This window comes from Myotis daubentonii, chromosome 11, assembly GCF_963259705.1.
Source record: "Myotis daubentonii chromosome 11, mMyoDau2.1, whole genome shotgun sequence".
NCBI classification, from domain to species: domain Eukaryota; kingdom Metazoa; phylum Chordata; class Mammalia; order Chiroptera; family Vespertilionidae; genus Myotis; species Myotis daubentonii.
Genome location: NC_081850.1, coordinates 34,526,634 through 34,546,697, shown reverse-complemented (window position 1 = coordinate 34,546,697; position 20,064 = coordinate 34,526,634). Strand labels below are relative to the sequence as shown.

General features: G+C 35.8%; 1 protein-coding gene across 4 annotated transcripts in view; it reads right to left on the bottom strand.

Annotated features, from left to right (window-relative positions):
- Window positions 1-20,064, bottom strand: part of RFX3 (regulatory factor X3) — a 289,374-nt gene that overhangs the window by 79,155 nt on the left and 190,155 nt on the right. For all 4 annotated transcript variants that reach the window (XM_059656771.1, XM_059656772.1, XM_059656774.1 and 1 more), the window contains exon 4: window positions 10,726-10,984. In XM_059656771.1, the coding sequence (XP_059512754.1) occupies window positions 10,726-10,984 (259 nt within the window). The remainder of the gene's footprint in view (window positions 1-10,725; window positions 10,985-20,064) is intronic.

Below are 20,064 nucleotides of genomic sequence, written 5' to 3'. Positions count from 1 at the left end.
TTTCAGAATGAAAAGTGCAACCCATTTGTGAATTATGAAATCAATTATGTGGGTCCTGACAAGCATGTTTTAAAAATTAAAGATGTCAAATGGAGAGGAAAATAATCAGAGGTCCTTCCACACAGTATATGGATAAAGTATTGTTTCATGAAACTTTGGTTTCAATCATCTGCATATGAATGTACATGTGCATATACATAGTCACATACCAGTATATGTATGTATGTGTGTGTGTGTGTATAAATGTGTACTCATGAATGTATGCATGCATATATGTATATAAACACTGCGTCACACTGTAAAGATATTTCTCATTGTAGGTTGTGGCCCCCAAACTCTGAATGCTCTGCATTAAGGAATTTAATTAGCTCCCTTACAGTCAATGGAACCCTTCTTCAAGGACTATAGGTGCCTCTTGGGCACAGGCGGCCTGGTAATGTAGATAGAACTGCCCCCACTGAAGCTAAGTCTCAGAATAGCACTCTGTTCTTTAATTTGCATATTCAAATAATATACAAATCAACATATAAATACACCTTGCTCCACAGCAATGTTGTAAAGAGGCTTGACTAGAGATTCAGGATAGATTTTCTAACTCTTAAAATAATTAGAAATACCCAGAAAAAACACCCAGCCAGCTTTGCTTTTCATCTCAGCTTGAACCAGAAATTAGCTAAAGACAAAATCTTAATCTTCCTAAGCATTTGTAGTTTTAGGTCTTGCAAATGTTTAACTATATGAAATCTTTCTTAGTCGTTGATGATCTTATGACATCTAGAGAATAATTTTAAATTATTATTCTTTCAACCTGAAATTATCCTAAAATATTTATGGGAAAAATATTTGGATAAGAAAATAGCATAAATTGAACATGTTCTGAGAACATTTGTTTTAAGTTAGTGTACTGAAACCAAGGCTTGTTTTGGGCTTCCTCTGATCATTCTGTAGAGCCCAAATCCCTCACTCTCACCAGGACCCTATGAGACTGACCTTACCAGTTCCTGACAATAAAACAATTTTCTGACACATCAATTGCATAAGCACTCAGGACTAGATTAACCCTCAGGAACTTGCTGGGTTAGGTTTAAATGATGGGATTCAAGGCCAAGCGTACATTTTCAAATGTAAGATTTATTTTTATTTTATTATTTTGATTTTTAGTGTTGACACTATTACATATGTCCCCATTTTCCCCCAGTCCCTGCTCCCTCCTCCCTCTGGCCAAAACTATAAGGGTGATGCTTATATGTTTTTTGGTTAATCCCTTCACCTTCTTCCATCTAGTCTCTCCCCTTCCCACTGACAGCTGTCAGTCTGTTCCATGTATCCATGCCTCTGTTTCTATTTTGTTAGTAAATTTATTTTATTCATTGAATTCCACATATAAGTGAGATCACATGCTATCTGTCTGTCTCTGACTGGCTTATTTCACTTAGCAGAATACTCTCCAGGTCCATCCATGCTGTCTGCCTTTTGCAGATTATCCTGAATACTAAGAACATGTTCACTCTGTACTTAAATCTATATAATTACTAAACAGAAGTTTTAACAAAGCATGATCCTGGATCAGCATTAGGAGATTAATCTGGGCAGTTGTAAGAAATACAAATCCTGGGCTCTTCTCCACACTGAATAAAAAACAATAAATAAAAGGCCCTCAGTTGGGGTCCAGGGATGTGTTTAACCAATGCTTCAGAGAATGCATACTCAAGTACGAGTACCACTGCACTAAAACATGATGAAATTGTTTTTCTTTTCTGGGGTCAGACTGCAATTACTACTTTAAGGAAAGTAAGCCGGGAGGTAATGGATACTCCTACAATGGGTCTAGCTAACTTTATTAAAAGGGCAATGTTGAAGTCTATGTATTATTTAGATTTCTGCTTTTCTTTCATTCTCTTGCTACTCAATCCCACTCAACTTTTAGGCAATTTTCCAATTTGTTTTTAGCAACAAAATAAGAATATACTAGTAAGCACAATTTTGGTGAATCTAAAGTTAATCAATTTGCAATTTATTAAAATTTGTGATTTAAAAAAAATGTGGTGAGGGAGAGGATGAAATTTAACAACTTAAAAGAAGTTTGGGGCTACTTGTGAATTTTCATTTTTACCTTGAAGGATTAGATACCTTTTGGCGTTGAAACTAGCTCCATTACCCATATTATAAGCCTTTATAATCTTTGAAGCACAATGCCTGGTCAAGGTGATTGCTCAGTGTTAGGTCGGAGAGAGCCCAGAATGGAATACATGCAGACATGTGACGAGATAATGGACTCTCCCTGGCATTTCTAACAGATCAGCATGCCAGACACAGATACTGGCTTCTCCAGGACCCCCACACAGATACTGACTCCTTCCTGAATACCTGGCTGACCCCTGCAGCTGAACCTTCCTCAGCTGAATACCTCAGCTCATGTCCCCGTCCCTCACCCAACCTCAGTACAAAAAAAACACCCCCCTCCCTGTTGGCGTGAATCCATGTGCCCTGTCCTTGGGGGAACGTGGGTCTCCTGGCGACACAGAATAAACTTTCCTTCCTTCCTTTTCTGATCAACTCTCTTTATTTCCTTCCCCGACTCCTGAGCCACCTAACCTAACACTCAGTAAATGTTTGAGAGAGTGAATAACTAAAGAAAATAATCCAGACTCTAAGTACATGAGTACAAATACAAAACATTCACTTTCCAAAATACTGAATTAGAATATTTCTAAAAATCTTTACCAAGTGTAATGCCAGTTTTCATTCTTTAAACTTTCAACAGTCTAATATATATTGTGTTCCCATATGGATTTGGCTAATTTGTGGCCTTTTAGTTTATTATTGTATTGGTCTATACTCTTCTATTACTGTGCCTAGACAATTCTGTTTTATTATAACCTTTCATTATTTTTCTTTTTACAGAATTTTCTACATTATTCTTGTATTTTTACTTGTATAAACAGCCTTCCCTCTAAAAGAAAATAATCTCTTGGTATTTTGATTGGGATCATACTGAAATATTTTACGTTAATTTAGGGAAATTCAAATTGTTCAATACTAAAACTTCCCTTTCAAATATAAAAGCTTCTTTTTGTGCCCCTTCGGATTTTTAAAATTTTTATTCAGCAGATGAATTTTACACATATATTATTAGTTTATTGCCTGGTATATTTTGAATTTTTAAAAAATGAGATCTTTGCTTCCATTATATTTTCGTAAAATGAGATCTTTGCTTCCATTATATTTTCTAACTACTGCTTTTTTACATATGGAGAAGCTATTGATTTCTTTGTATATTATCTTATACTCAGTCACCTTATTAACTTTTCTTTTTGATATAGTTTTCATTTGATTCTCCATGATTTTTATCAAGGTGAACAATCATATCATCTGAAAATTCTGATCTACGTACCTCCTCTCTATTTTTATATTATATTTCTTCTCTTGTTTAAATGTATCTTTCCTATAATTTTGAAAACACAGTTTCTTTCTTACAAGGTAGATGCAAAAGTTACTAAAATTGATAGTAAGTGAATTTAAAATAAATGTGTAAAATTATTTCTAACAGTCTGAAGTTAGATTACAGAACTCCTAGTCCATGGAATTTACAGACACCTAGAGTTATAATCAAACAAATAGCTAGATTTTAAAGGAAACCAGAGTAATTCTGTGACCAATAAATACAACTCCCTTAATGCACGCTGAGGAAGTGGTAATCATGCTTTTGGGGTATGAACTAATAAACATGGGGACATACAGATCCCTCTCATTTGAGAATTGACACTGGACACAGGCATGTGTTTATTTTCACTCATTAAATTAAAAGACATGGGCCAGTGGAGAGGCAGTATTAAAATTATATGCGTCTAATATTGACTCATGTATTTCACAGACCACAGTGTATTTTAATTTGCCACCAATACATTAGATATTTTATCTAGATTACCTGGTTTCCATGAGTGAAACATTAGTGGTTCTTTGCCTTTAAAATGTATAGTAATTTCAAACAAGTAAACTAATTTGAAATTTGATTTCTAAATATAAGGATTAAGCTAACGTTATACCAGAGGTCATCTGGAACATAACTTACTTCCATATTTCAAGTAGAATTCATAAACATCATTAACCTTTCCTAATCTAGATTTCACATGAAATAGAATATAATCATTTCTAGTAAATGTTCTGAAATGTTTTTTTTTCAGTGTGAAATAGCTAAAAATTAAAATTACTCGTTATATTTTGCTTTAGAAATTCAGGGGAATCCATCAGCTATGCTCAGGAGAGGCGGAGGCCCCTGTCATTCTGTTTGTCTTAACCTTCTAGTTTATCAAGATTTCCAGGAGTGGAATGTCTTACAGCTTTAACCGTAAAATTACTGCCTCTAGATCTTATCAGCTTCAAGGCCAGAGCAGTGTGAACTGACTGACAGCTAAATGGAATCTAGATGAAGTGATTGAGACTACAAGTCACTCAAAGTCCCATTTTATTAAGTGCTTTAAAAATGAGGTCCCAGAACCTTCAGTCAATTTAGGATTTAGTGTAGGAAGCAGAAGATTCGTGGTATTCTGTCTGAGGAGTTTCATTTGAGGGCTCACATTGGCTGAAGGAAAACGGGACACAGGAAAACAGAAAAATAGAACTGATTTATACATAATTTATGCACTCTTCTAAAATTAAATTAAAAATTCTTTCTAAGCATATCTTTATATATGATAATTAGACAGAAGTTTTTATCTCACGTGACTATATTGTTTTTCTATCTCTATATAGCTATAATCAATAATCCAACATTATTTTCACTTTTTTTCCCCCTTTGGTAAGATAGACGGGCAGCTCAGCTCCTTCTAATATAGTCATTTCCCACAAATATAAGGAAGCCCTTCAAGTACTGTTATGAAAAAAAAAATGTCTGAGATATACTGCTAGGTAAAAAAAAAAGCAAGATGCAGTATTTTTATCATCATTTAGATTTTAAAAATGGTAATGAGAGAGGGAGAGAAAGGCATTTTACTTATATATTCATGGACTATCCCTAGAATGACACTAAAAAGAACTTGGTAACAGTGGTTGCCTTTAAGGAAAAGAACTGAGGAATAGGGCTGGGAAGGAGACTACATTATGCACTTTCTTATAGTTTTTTAATTGTGCAATTTAAGAATGTATAATTCACATAAATAAATTAATTAAAAATCTAAAACAAAGCAAGTGGCCATAGGGACCTGCAAAGGAATAAGAAGGCAAAGTTATTTTCTGAGGCGCTATACATATTCAACTTAGAAAAAAAAATTCCCTACACTAAGTCCATAAACACATAAACCCAAAGATAAAAAAATAAAAGTATCTATAATTTTTAAATGAATTCTTAACTTTCTATAAATTGAGAAAGGTAGGCCAAACTTTTACTTATATAGTAACGTATGGTCATTCAAATTTTCACCCAAGTAATTGAAAGAAATGACAATATTTTTTTATATATATATTTTATTGATTTTTTCACAGAGAGGAAGGTAGAGGGATAGAGAGTTAGAAACATTGATGAGAGAGAAACATCGATCAGCTGCCTCCTGCACATCTCCTACTGGGGATGTGCCCGCAACCCAGGTACATGCCCTTGACCGGAATCGAACCTGGGACCCTTCAGTCCGCAGGCCGACGCTCTATCCACTGAGCCAAACCGGTTTTGGCGAAATGACAATATTTTATATTAATCAAAAGAGGGAGAGATACCAACAATTTTAGTTTCAACATATTTTCCTTGTGCCCCTTGGTGGAACCCAATTTTAGCAAAAGCCACTTAACACATATAATTACTAAATGAATACACAGGAAGATGTAAAACTTAGCTTTCATATCACAGTCTCAACAGTGATTAGTATAACCTTATTTAACAAACAAGAAGAAAAACACCCTCCATAATAAGCATCTAATTATAAGAATACAAATGTTATTTTATCGAGTAGTGAGTAAATGAAATTCCTTAAAGCAAATTGTTAATTACTGAACAGTGTGGTGTAAGATAAACTGTGTTTTGATAAGCACAAAATATCACCTACTACAGTCACAAAATTTTGATATTCAAATGCATATTGTTTTCAGGTTTCAAAATTCTAAAATTCTGTAAGTTATATCACTTACAGAAAAATAATGAAGAAAAATAAATTAGAATTTCAAATGAAGGAAAACACACAAGAAACTTGGTAATGTAGTTAGAAGAAAGATCAAAGTATAATAAGTTCAAAATTATAACTATAGGCACACACAACTCTTTTACCTTAATGTCATGTGTTACTAAAATATTAATAATAATTAGATCCCTAGAATTAATTTAGTGAATGTAAAACATTTATTCTAGTAGTAACTCAGCAGAACTCATATCCAGAGATGTTCTAACAAAAAAGTTACATAATGTTTTTGAATATTCTTATTTAATACTATCAGCAGAAATGCCTTTTAAATGTGTGTATATATTTATATATGTAAAACATATATATATGTAATTTGTACACACATGGTAATTTAAAAATTGGTACTGTGTACCATAACATATTCATCAAATAAAATTTAATTTGTTACCATCATAATCTTTTGAAAAATTCTGACATTTTTAGGTACCTTTAACATGGACAACTTTTACAATGCACAAGCAAAAATAAAATTCTAAAACATTTTTATAAAATATATATTTTCATTTAAAGTTATAAAACTAAAGTAAATCACACGCTCAAATAAAAGTTGTCCATAAATGATTCAGAGATCCTTCTAGTATGAGAAAGATGGTTCTGGTTTTATATTGAATATTAGACTAGGCAAGAAAATATTCAAATGCTAATCATTTATTTTTCTTAGCAGTGGCTTCAATTTCAAATCATTATCTTTTTTCATTGCCATATGTTTTTTATTTTAAATATATTTTATTGATTTTTTACAGAGAGGAAGGGAGAGGGATAGAGAGTTAGAAACATCGATGAGAGAGAAACATCGATCAGCTTCCTCCTGCACACCCCCTACTGGGGATATGCCCACAACCAAGGTACATGCCCTTGACTGGAATCGAACCTGGGACCTTTCAGTCCACAGGCCGACGCTCTGTCCACTGAGCCAAACTGGTCACGGCAATTGCCGTATCTTGAGAAAGTGGTTTGTACACTAGAGTAAAGTTTTCTTTGTGGCAGGAAATTATTCCTAATAAATTCAAATCAAAGTATTTCAGTACAGACAGAGGTCAAATGTAAGAGAGAGTCTAAGTAATTATTCAGAGAACCAGAGCAGGAAACTGAATAAAGGTGATAGGTTTTTGATATTTCCAAGTACCCATATTTAACTAGTCTTACCTCAACTAAGTTAATTAACTATACATTTCACTTATTAGAGGTTCTTAAGAAACAGCCCAATTTCAGTCAGGAATTGTGTCTACAGAATAGGCTTCTCCTATACAGTCAGTTGCATCAGGCATGCTGACAGGTTGACTATTAAACAGATAGAAGAACTGAATTTATATGGCACAATCTGGCTCAACATTTGGAAAGAAATGGCTTGAGTGTTGACCAACAAGTTGTTAAAGATTGTGCTCACAGACACAGACAACTGTATGGTGATTAACAGAGGAAAAGAGGTGGAGAGGGAGGCAGAAGAGAGTCAAGAGGGGATAAATGGTGACTGAAGGAGGTTTGACTGAGTGGTGAACACATAATACAATACAGATTATATATTATAGAATTGTACCCCTGAAACCTACATAATTTCACCCTAATAAATTCAATACAACTGAATGTCATCCCAATAAATGCAATAAAAAAAATTTTAAAAAGATTGTGCTCATATAAATTCTTTGAATGGTTCTATAGTGAATGAAACTGATACATAAAAATAAGTAAATTTCCTTTGATGACATGGGCACTTATCAAAAAATCTCTGAGTTTTAACAATCTAAACAACCAAAAAGCTACAAATATTCTAACATTTGGCAAAAGGAGGATGGAAGGAAATCTTAAATAGGTTTCATGGCACCCAAACTTTGTTAACTTCACTATAGTAACAGATGTGAAAATGCAAACAGAACCACCAGGTCTCTGTGAAAGAAGTAGATGAAGATCTCTAGCACCATTGAGAGGGGAACTAAAAGGGAAATAAATTTGGTAAGAAATACAAGTAACACTAGCAGATGCATATTTAGATAATAAAAATCTATCACATGGCACTATCATATGTGCTCTGATGAGGGCACCTATCATCGTTCCAGGCAAAAGTTATCTTTTTATTTAACTTTTACACTCCTCTTGCTAAAAGGGAAATTTTCTTATAAAAATGAAAAACAAAAAACCATCTTTAACAAAATCTTAAATATGAATGCATTTTAAAACGTGTAAATTAATATATACAATTGATACTATGAAGTGGTGGGGTACTTTCAGTAGTTTCCCACTATTTCCAGTTGTTATAATTCTGTTATTTTATTTTTAATATTAGTTTAATTTACCAACTAATATAATAGAAATCATGCATCAAATTTATGTAATGGATAACTGAAGGAGAAATGCCACGTTTTCATACTGTATATAGAAAAAACGTCAAATAATAAATTTACCCTGTTAATGTTTGCACCTGTATTCACATGACCTGGAATAATCAATTCAGTTAACTTAGTAACAGCACTAATAAATCTAGTTAACACATTTCCCGTTGATAAGTATGTTTAACAGGGAGCCAGAAATCAGTGTGAAGGTAAACAGAAACGCCTGGAGAAAATAAAGTAGGGGAAGGATGAGGCTGGAGACATGGTATGCTATCATGAGAGGGTGGATGAAACAAAAATGGGAAAATACTCTTTCTCTTCATTTTTTAGTTTTCCTAAGGCCTTGATAGTGGCAAGTACTTCCCTTCCCACTGCAAATGACTTTTTGGGTGACCCTTCTCAGGAGCACTACAAAGTACTGGAATCTATTTTTATGTTATGGGAAAGATAGTTATTTTTACATCTAGGACATTTTACAATTCCTTTGTGAACATTATGATTGTAAAGCTGGGAGGAAATTGCTTAATCTATGTAACCACTTATTTTATCGATAGGTGAACTGAGGTGCAAAAAGGGTATCATTTAGTTTATAATCTACATAAATATATTGGGACTAAAAGGTTTAGACATGCCATATCTATTGTTAGTACCTATTGTTAAGAAAACAAGAGACAAAATATACATAAGAAATAATCCAAAAACACAAAGAAAAGGTTACAAAAAAGGAACTCTCCACTGAGAATAGCTACTGTTCTGATGTTAGTAAGAAAAAGTGAGCTAGAAGTAAAGAACTTCAAAGAATGGATTAGGGAAAAGGCACTAAATGATGAAAGTGTAAACACGTAATCGTTACAGACAGAAAAGTATGTATAAAGTACTTACCAAGTACATGTTACATCTTGAAAATCCATAAAATGAAAAATGTAAAGTTCCTCATATTATTATTTTCTAACAAATTTCTTTCTACCTCTATTTCATTATAAAAACAAAGTATACGGTAAGATAAAAAAAAGGGATGGTTGTGCTTATTTCAAATCCCCAGGCTCCTTTTACATCGGACATCTAGAAAATCAATCCCACTGCTACTTTAGCTAGGCAGTTCTAAATGACTACAGTCTTTTTATAAGCTTAGTTGAGGTGAAAATAGAAAGCTCAGGTGACAGAGTTTGATGATTTCAAATTCTACAAGCTTTCTATGACCATTTCTGTGACATCATTTCACTATATTAAAATATATTGTGTCAAAATAATTGTATTTATTAAATTCTAAAAACTTGAAAACTCAAATATGTGTGTTCCTAAGATGCTATTGGCTTATAGCAATGATCAGAGCCAACACAAATATTTTTCATTGGAACTACCTAGATCCGTGGTCAGCAAACTGCGGCTCGTGAGCCACCTGTGGCTCTTTGGCCCCTTGAGTGTGGGTTTTCCACAAAATACCGCCACACTCAAGGGGCCAAAGAGCCCCATGTGGCTCGCAAGCTGCGGTTTGCCGAGCCACAAGTTTGCCGACCACTGACCTAGATCATTGCTCCCCTAATTATCTACACCACTGACTCTTTGGTAGAATAAAAAATGGCACATGGGTAAACATTTTTAATTTACTTTTAAAGAGTGGATTTTAATATAACTTAGAAAACATACGTATCATTTTCTCTTTTAAAAGTGAATCAACTAAAAAATATATTAAATGAACAGTATAGGTGGCATGAGAATATGGCCAAATTTAAATGTCTAAGGTGTGGGAAATGTTGCCCTTCATAAAGTAACTTCTCTGGCAATTAGCTAGTATAAATATTACTGGTGAAAGATGTGAAATTTCCAAACTAAATGATATTTTACTCTGTATATTACTTTTTGGTTTTTATCTCATAAAAAGCCAGTGTAAATCAACATAATATAAAAGTAAGTTCTTTGGGCAGAAATTTAAGGGATTTTACTGAATATCATTGAAGAAAACCTATTAAAGTTAGTATTAATGAGTGAGAATCCCCTCTCTTTTCTCCTACTGTTAATGAAAACTTCCAAATTCATATAATTGTGGAGTGCATATCAGGAACATTCTGCATAATAGCACACATACTACATTCTGGATTAATACGACAATATTAAACCTAACACTTTGTTGCCCCAGCCCAGTCTGTGTCGTTTCTTTCTCCCTATATTGGAAAATGTCAATAGTGGCTACCAAGAGGCTAAATTAAACAAATAAAAACTCAAATACTTACTGTCGCTGGGGAGGCCCGAGTGGTATGCGTCACGGAGTGACCAGAATTCTCCATTGAATTGCCGATCAGATAGGTTCCCCCGGAGCTGCTGATGAGTTGTCCTCCCGTGACGCCCATCTGAATCCCACCAGTGCCCACCATACTGTGGGATGAGACCACGGTAGTCACCTGTGCAGAACTCCCTTGCGTATCAAAGTAATTCCCTCCAGTGTTTTGGCTGTACATCTGCGTTTCTGTGTAAGGATAAGTTGTTGTTCGGCTTTAGAAGAAGAAGAAAAAAGAAATTTACTAGCTTATTTTTATCACTTTATTTCACTTTTTCTAGTGTGTATATGTGTTTAAAATATATCCTTTGGAACATGACAAGTTTTATATTTTGTATAAAACTTCATTTCCAGAAGTAGTTGTGTTTACTTTCCAACTTAAAGGTACGGTACATGCCTTTAAGTACCTCAACATGTTCTCTGTACTGTAGAACTCTTGCCCTCTACTTGTGTCTACTTCCAGCATATAAATAGGTTCAGGTCTCTTCCCCCCAAAAAGTCTTGCTGAGTGACTTCTTCAATTCCTTATAAAACTTCCTGCAAATCCCAGTTTTAGAAAAGTTGGGATCTGGCATGAGTTGGGGCTGGTAAGTCAACTCCCTATGCTACTTCACATTCCTAGGTGACTTGCAATAACCCTCCATGACTAAGGACGCTTGCATGGATATCTGTCTTGCGACCATAAGATCTTGAGCAGTTCACTCACCTGTACCCTAAGTCCTTATCCACATATCTCTCTTCCTCTATACTCAAGATTCTCCTTGATGAATTACTACGCTAGCTCTTCACGCTATCACTTTCCACTTCCTAACAACTGCAGTAAAGCTTCCGCTTTGGCCTTTTGTTGAAACTGCTTTTAATAAGGTCACTTGAGACCAAATCTAAATACCAAGATATAAGGGTTCTGTCAGTCCTTATCTTTGTTGACCAGTCTGCTATATAGCATTGTTGACTACTCCGTGTTGCCCTTTCCCTGCTCTTTTGGTTCTGATTAAGCTTATTTCATTGATTTATGTTTCATTTCCAGTTGGTCATGACATTTTAACATGACTTTTTCACTTTTTATTTTAAGATAAGTATATGCTCATAAGAGGTTGTAAAAATAGTACAGAGAAATATAAAGTACTTTTACTAAAATTTCAAATATAAAGTTAAAATTCTGTTTGTCATTCTCTTCAACCCACATCTCAGAGCTAGCCACTACTGACGATTTAATGTGTAGATTTTCAGACATTTTTTATGTATACACTGGGTCTCTCTTAATCTCTCTTGTTCCTTAGTTTCTATGACACTTATTTTCCACTATTTACTTTCTCTATCACTGCCTTTAAGAACATGTCAAAGCACCATTTTTATGGCACTTTAAACAATGACATCTTCTGAGGTCTCTATGTTTAGTTCTTATTCAGACCATATACCTTTACCATATACCATAGGACTATGTAGATGTTCACAGTAAACAACCTTGCATAAGTTGATTTCTCCACTCTCTTTACTTTCTAGTTATACTTAAGAATTTTAAATCTGGGTTTCAAATAGCCACCTGGTTATCTTTATTAGGAAACCCTATGCGATATGAGAGGTCCCATATATAAAACTTAAAAAGGAAATTCCTTCTCTCTCTCCTTTCCTGTGTTCCCTCTCTCCACAGAGAGCAGCATAGCCACCCTCAGCTTTAGAACTACTGCCTCTTTCCTCAGACTGACAGTAATCACTAAGTCCTACCAATTTTACCTTCTAAATAGTTCTCCAACTCTTCTTTCCAGTCTTGTACTTAATGCATTAACTCATAACATTTTGCATTATAATTGCCTTCTAATTGGTTTTTCTGCCTCTAAATCAGGCTCTTTTCCAATCTATTTTCAACTGTGCTGCCAGGGGAGTTTTTCTAAAATGCAAATACAAAAACAAAACTTTTCTTAAAGACCTTTCCAGGATTCTCTCTTGCCCTCAGGAGGAATTCAGAACCCTTGACTGACCTTACAAAACCAGTAGGGCTGGTGCCTACCTAATCTCTGTCCTGGTACTAGCCATGCCCTCAAATGCTTTTTCCACTCACACCACCCTGGCCTTTTTACTGGTCCCCCAAAGAGCCATTTTCTCTTGCTTTTGTTTGTTGCACATGGTTTCCTCTGCCTGGAAGGCCTTTGCATTTTTCTTCTACTCTCTTCCTATTTCCTTATCATTCATAAACTCTCAGCTCAAACATCACTTACCTTATCCCCAAATTATTTTTCTGTACCCCTTGCCCTCTCTGGTCATTTTCATAGGACTGTTATGTGTTGTTCTCTGTATTTTCCTAATGCATACTCTGTGCAAACCTGAATCATAACTCTCAACATAGTTATTGTTGAATTCCTCATGTCTTAATACTCCCATGAAATTATGTTTTATTCCCATCTGTACCCTCAATACTTAACAAGTTTCTGGTACACTGTGAGCACACAAATCAACAGATAAAAATATAATCTGACAAAATAGCCAGTTTCATAAATTTATAAAACATAAAGACTTCTTTTTGGTTAAAACATGAGAAACTATTCAAAGATTTGTCTATAGCATTTAAAACAGGTCATTTGAACTCATTATAAATTACACTTGTAAATTTAAATTATAAGCTTTAGTAAAATAATAATAGTGCTCTGAAAATATTGCACACTGAGTAAGTTAATACATTCCAGCAACAGCCAGTGTAGCAGAAACAGGTAAGATTTTAGGTTTTTTTTCTTTATTGATTAAGGTATTACATATGTGTCCTTACCCCCCTTTAACCCCCCCCCCCACTCATGCCCTCACCTCCCTGTTGTCTGTGTCCATTGGTTATGCTTATATGCATGCATCTTTTGGGCATGACTCCCTTTACAATTAGTTCTCAGTGAAGTAATATTAGTAATGCAAACAAATGAATCATCCTGATATATAAAAACCCTGGGTCCGTCACATCCACGACCGGGAGGCTCAACCAACCGGAAGTCAGTCTTGTCGTGGCGACCCAGTGCTGACTACTATGGCTGGAGGCATGGTGACCCAGCAGTGACTGCTGAGGGGGCTGCGAATCAGGCTCAGAGAGAGGCCTGAAGAGAGAAGCAGGGTCTAATCCATAGTCTCTGTGGCAGCTGTTGATCAGCACTTGCCTCTCTCTTTAGCTCCAGGCCTGGTCAGCAGCCATGCCTCCATTTCTCTCCAGGCCTTCACCCTGCCTTTCTGATCAGGCCCCATTGAAAGACCAAGAGATGCTGACTAGCATAGAAACTGACCATTCAGAACCAAATCTGGGTTAACTGTGAGGAGCCGATGGCTGTCTAGGAGGCAGAGCTTTTGATGCTAACTGGCATAGAAACCGACCAATCAGAACCAAATCGGGGTCAACTGTGAGGAGCCAATGGCTGCCTAGGAGGCAGAGCTTTTGATGCTGACTGGCATAGAAACCAATCAGAACCAAATTGGCCAGCAGAGGAGGGTAGTTGGGGGTGAGATAAGGCCTGCAGGAGAGGGCAGTTGGGGAGGGCAGGCTGGCAGGGGAGGGCAGTTGGGGGCCATCAGGCCAGCAGGGGAGGGCAGTTGGGGGTGATATCAGGCCGGCAGGGGAGGGCAGTTGGGGGTGATTGGGCTGGCAGGGGAGCAGTTAGGTGTTAATCAGGCCAGCAGAGGAGCGGTTAGGGGGTGATCAGGCTGGCAGGCAGAAGCAGTTAGGGGAAATCAGTCAGGTAGGCAGGCAAGCGGGTTAAGAGCCAGCAGTCCCAGATTGTGAGAGGGATGTCTGACTGCTTATGGGATCAGGCTTAAACCAGTAGTCGGACATCCACCGAGGGGTCCCAGATTGGAGAGGGTGTAGGCTGGGCTGAGGGACACCTCCCCCAGAGCAAGAATTTAGTGCACTGGGCCTCTAGTAGGTAAATAAAATCTAGGCCTGTAGTCTTCAAGTCAGTATAAAAATATGGCAGCAAAATGAAATGCAACCTGCTTTTATTTTCATACTTCTCTCTAGTTGGAGATAATTCAAGAGATAGAAAATGAGCAAAGAATAAGACAAGGATAAAAGTCACTAAAAAGTATGTCTAATTCATATACTGTCCTCATTACTGAGTCATGACCTATGTGACTGGGAAGACTTGGCTATTGCACAAACATACCCTGGGATAAAGACTGGCAATTTCTATGGGAGGGGAAAAGGACAATTTCATCAGAAAATGAATTTGTCTCTGATGAACAATGTACACTTGCAATGAGAACAGAGGAATTTTAAACATTGGATTGGGTAATAGAAGCAGACCATTATGTCCTTAGCCATTGTTCTTTAAAGGTAAGAAGATAAGCATGAATGTATTTGTGGGGGTACTGTCTGGAGCCAGAGTTAATACAAATAACTCTTCGAGGTCTTTCCATGGTCTAAATGCTCTAAGCTCTGCCCTGACTGGTTTGGTTCAGTGGATAGAGCATCGGCCTGCAGACTGAAGGGTCCCAGGTTCGATTCCAGTCAAGGGCATGTATCTTGGTTGCAGGCACATCCCCAGTAGGGAGCGTGCAGGAGGCAGCTGATCGATGTTTCTCTCTCATCGATGTTTCTAGCTCTCTATCCTTCTCCCCTCCTCTCTGTAAAAAAATAAATAAAATATATTTTAAAAAAATGAAATAAAAGAAATGCTCTAAGCTCCTGAATAAATACTGAAGAACTTATGTAAAAAAAGAGGCACCAACAGCAAAAACAGCAGTTCTTCATAGGTACTAGAAATAATGACTCTTTAATTCTGATTCCTCAGAGTAGTTTATCTTTCATATTGTATAATGAATACATGTGAGTTATTGCTTGCACATTATTTTCCCCAGACATTTTCAAAGTACAGGGTGGGGCAAAAGTAGGTTTACAGTTGTTCATCTGGAAAATAATACAATAAATAATAATACAAGAATAAACACTGTGCTTCACGTATTCACAACTGTAAACCTACCTTGCCTACCCTATGTATATTTGAGAAAATAACTCAATATTTGGCATATCTGACTGGAAGCAGCTATTTCTGGACTGTACATTCCTGAAACAGCTAAATTCCCAAAGCAATTCTGTTCACATTTGAAAGATTTGCCTCTCCTCCTTTTGTTTGTTATTTATTGATTGCCACAGGCTGTTATGAAAATAATGTCATATTATTTCTATAGCAGGAAAGAAATCTTTTCATTGTTCTGTGTATGTATGCAATAATAACTGTACACACACAGATATGTGCACACTTGCTGAGAGAAGCTTCTTCACAGCTGACTGTATTGTAAAGTCCTATGTAAATGTCAGGACTCTAATCCATTGAGTTCAGTAAATTACTACTGTCCCATCATGCCTCAGCATACACCCCGGGATTAGTACACCCAGTTTTTCTGTTTTCTTTAACTTTATGTATCTTATCCACAATTCCAGATATATAAAGTATCTCTAAATTATGTTTTGTATTTTATAGGTCTTAAATACCTCTCCTACCAATAAGCTAGTCAATGATAAAATCAAACAATGGAATGAAAATGTCAACTTAAGGAAACAAGATCTCTTGCAATTTTTATACTATAAAATTTATTGTGAAGACAGAATGTAGTAATGTTGGTCATTATAATATCTTACACTGGTACAATGTTTTATGATTCCAGGATACTTTGTACTCATTCTTCTAACAGATATTTACTGAGCATTTATTGTGGCACCTAGATTACAAGGAACAAAAAAGACATAACCTCTTCTATCATAAGGGCTACATAACATAAGAAGAAAGTGGTGAATAGAAAGGAACAAAAATAAGATGATTAGAAATTTCCTCAAGTCTATGAAAGAGAAAAATAGAACATTAAAATATAATAAATAGGAGGAGCATATTAGATAGGTCAGTCAAGAATGTTACCCCTAAAGAAGAGATATTTAGGTTGAAATTAATGATGAAAAGCAGCCAGCCCTATGGAAAATAGAAGAAAAAAATATCAGAGAATACAGCATGTACAAAAGCCACAACACAGGGAAGATCCGGGCATGTAGGAAGAAATTAGAAGTCTATTATGGCTGGCTATGACAAACGAGAAGAATATTAGAAAGCAATGAGGTTTTAAAAGTAGGTAAAAGCTAAATATTCAAGTATTATAAACAAAATTTTTTAAACTGTGAGTCATGATCTACAATTTTAATTCGTCATAATAGCATTAAAAAAGGGAAAGATATTAGATAGGGTCAGAGCACACTATACCTAGTAAGGATAGGAATTACTTTGAGGAACTTTGTTTCCATCATTTAGATATATGGTGTGTGTGTGCACACTCGTATGTGTATGTGTGTATTTACCTGAGTATAACATGAACATCTAACTTTCTCAGTGTGGATGGTAGTTTAAAAAGCTTGAAGCACATTGTATGGACTATGGCAAGAGGTTTGGATTTTGTTTGAAGCTGGGATAGGGGTAAGAAGGTTGGGTAAGGGAGGTAACGTAAGGTTCGAGTCAGAGAAACAACTCTAACAAAAGCCTTAGGTCAGAGAAATCATGGGAAATCAGGGGAAGGAAGTGGCAAACAGGGTACAATCCTGCAGTTGGGGTCACATGAGATGACTCTGGACCACGTTCATTAGATGAAATGATAGGAGGTAACCTAATTGGCAAATGTTTCCATGTAGGGATAGCAGTATCTACCTGATTGGACTAAACTGAGAAAATGAGTAAATGAAGGCAGACAGAAGAAATAATTTTTAAAATATATTTGAGAGGCCATGAGGGAACTAGGAGAACTGGGGAATTAGGAAGAATTGTTTCTAGAGATGGGGGATGTATTTTTCACTTAATTTCCACTAAGTGCATCACACAGGTTAGGAATTGCTAGCCCTCTTTTAGAGCTATAATGAGAAGCTAGTGCTGGCAATGGTGGACAGTGTTTGGGATGGGTGCAGTGGTTTGGAGTACTTACTGGACTACTGTGGTATGGCTTTGTCTACGGTCTGGCTGCTAATGTTGCCTATACCTGTCTTTTTTCAGCCTAATTCCCCAGACTTACTGGAAAGTCCCTGAATCCCAAATATCTTTCAATAATTATTTTTGTTTTTCTTATAAACCCAGAGTTGGTTTCTGCTGCTTGAAACCAAGAACCCTGCCTTAAACAGTTTCACATTGTGAAGTTTTTATGTGAGTCACCAAAGCTCTACATAGCAGTAGCGACAATATTCAACTCACTGCATTCATGTGGTACGTAGGCTCTGGCTGGCCAGCATGAACTACTTATTTGAGTTTCTAAATAGACCTCCTCTTGAGTGCTCCAAGTCAGACTGAAGGCAGAAGATATACCAAAGTGGATGTGCCACTTTGTGAAAAACACCAAAGGGAAAACAGTAATTCAGAAAGAAATATAAGTAATCTGACAAATTTTTATCATTACCTAAGAATGAAAAAATAATCATTTAAATATAAAGTAATAAATACTACTCAACAAAACTAAAAAAAATACTTGCCTTGGTTTAAATTCAGGAGACAGTTATTTCTGTTAATTTCAATGGCTATTAACAATAAATAAAAAGTAAAAGCATTTATTGAGCTGTTGCTGACTAAGAGGAAATGCAAGAATGAATGTTAAAAGCCAATAATAATTCTTGCAATAACTAATTGAGCTTTCTCATCACATAAGTATTCTATTACTATATATGTCAGTAATGTACAGAGTACTGAAATCATAACTTTATATATAGCCTATTATCATTATAAAAATATCTAGATATTTATACTTTACTTTGTATTTGAATTCTTTATTTCTATAATAAAGAAATGTGGTTCTCACACTTTAGTGTGCAACAGTATTATCTGGAGGGTTTTTTTAAAACACAGATTGTTGGACCTCACCCCTAAAGTTCCTGATCAGGCGGCAGTTCTAACAAGTTCTCAGGTGATGTCAATGCTGCTAGTCTAAACTCACTCTGAGAACCACTGTACTTCACTAAAAATGTGAAGCCAAACCTTCACAGGTATGAAGGAAAAATAGTGCCATTTCACAACTATTAGTTTAGTCTATTTTAGCTTTTTAAAAAGTCAAAGTCTCTGATATAAAGGAGTTTTATATTCTGGGACAGCAATCCATGAGAGTATTACCACAACTTCCATTGCTACAGGAGTTTTTGAAGGACAGCAAAAAGGTGCACATAATAGTACATATACAGGTCATTTGCAGATAACAGAAGTCAAAAAAGTGAATTCATGAACTTAAACCAGGGGTGGGCAAACTTTTTGACTCGAGGGCCACAATGGGTTCTTAAACTGGACCAGAGGGCCGGAACAAAAACATGGATGGAATGTTTGTGTGAACTAATATAAATTCAAAGTGAACATCATTACATAAAAGGGTACGGTCTTTTTTTTTTTTTAGTTTCATTCATTTCAAACGGGCTGGATCCGGCCCTTGGGCCGTAGTTTGCCCACGGCTGACTTAAACCAACTTTGGCAGAAATGGATCATGAAAAATTTTGACCCAGAGTCACTGGTTTAAATTTGCAATTAAGAAAAACTGAGTTGGATCATATGGTGGTTCTATTTTTAGTTTTTTGAGGAACCTCCATACTGTTTTCCATAGTGGCTGTACCAATTTACATTCCCTCCAACAGTACACAAGGGTTCCTTTTTCTCCACATCATCACAAACACTTACCTTTTCTCTCCTCTTGTCTTTTTGATAACTGACATCCTATCAGGTGTGAGGTGATATCTCACTGTGGTTTTGTTTTGCATTTCCCTGATGAATAGTCATGCTGAACACCTTTTCATGCGCCTGTGGGCCATTTGTAAGTCTTTTTTGAAAATTGTCTACTCAGGTCCTTTGCCCATTTTAAAATTAGATCATTTGCTTTTTTGCTATTGAGTTGTGTGAGTTCCTGATATATTTTGGATATTGACCCCTTATCAGATATATGATTTGCAAAAATTTTCTCTGATTTCACAGGTTTCCTTTTCATTTTGTTGATGATTTCCTTTGGTGTTCACAAGCCTTTATAGTTTCATGTAGTCCCACTTGTTTATTTTTGCTTCTGCTGCCTGTGCTTTTGGTGTTTATATAAAAAAAATATCATTGTCATGACTGCTGTTGAGGACCTTACCCCTATGTTTCCACCCAGAGTCTTACAATTTAAAGTCTTACATTTAAGTCTTTAATCCACTTTTACTTAATTTTTGGTGATTGGTATGAGATAGGGGTACAATTTCATTCTTCTGCATGTTGATATATAGTTTCCCCCCCCCACACACACACCACCATTTATTAAAGAGACTATCCTTTTCCCATTGGGTATTCTCGGTGCC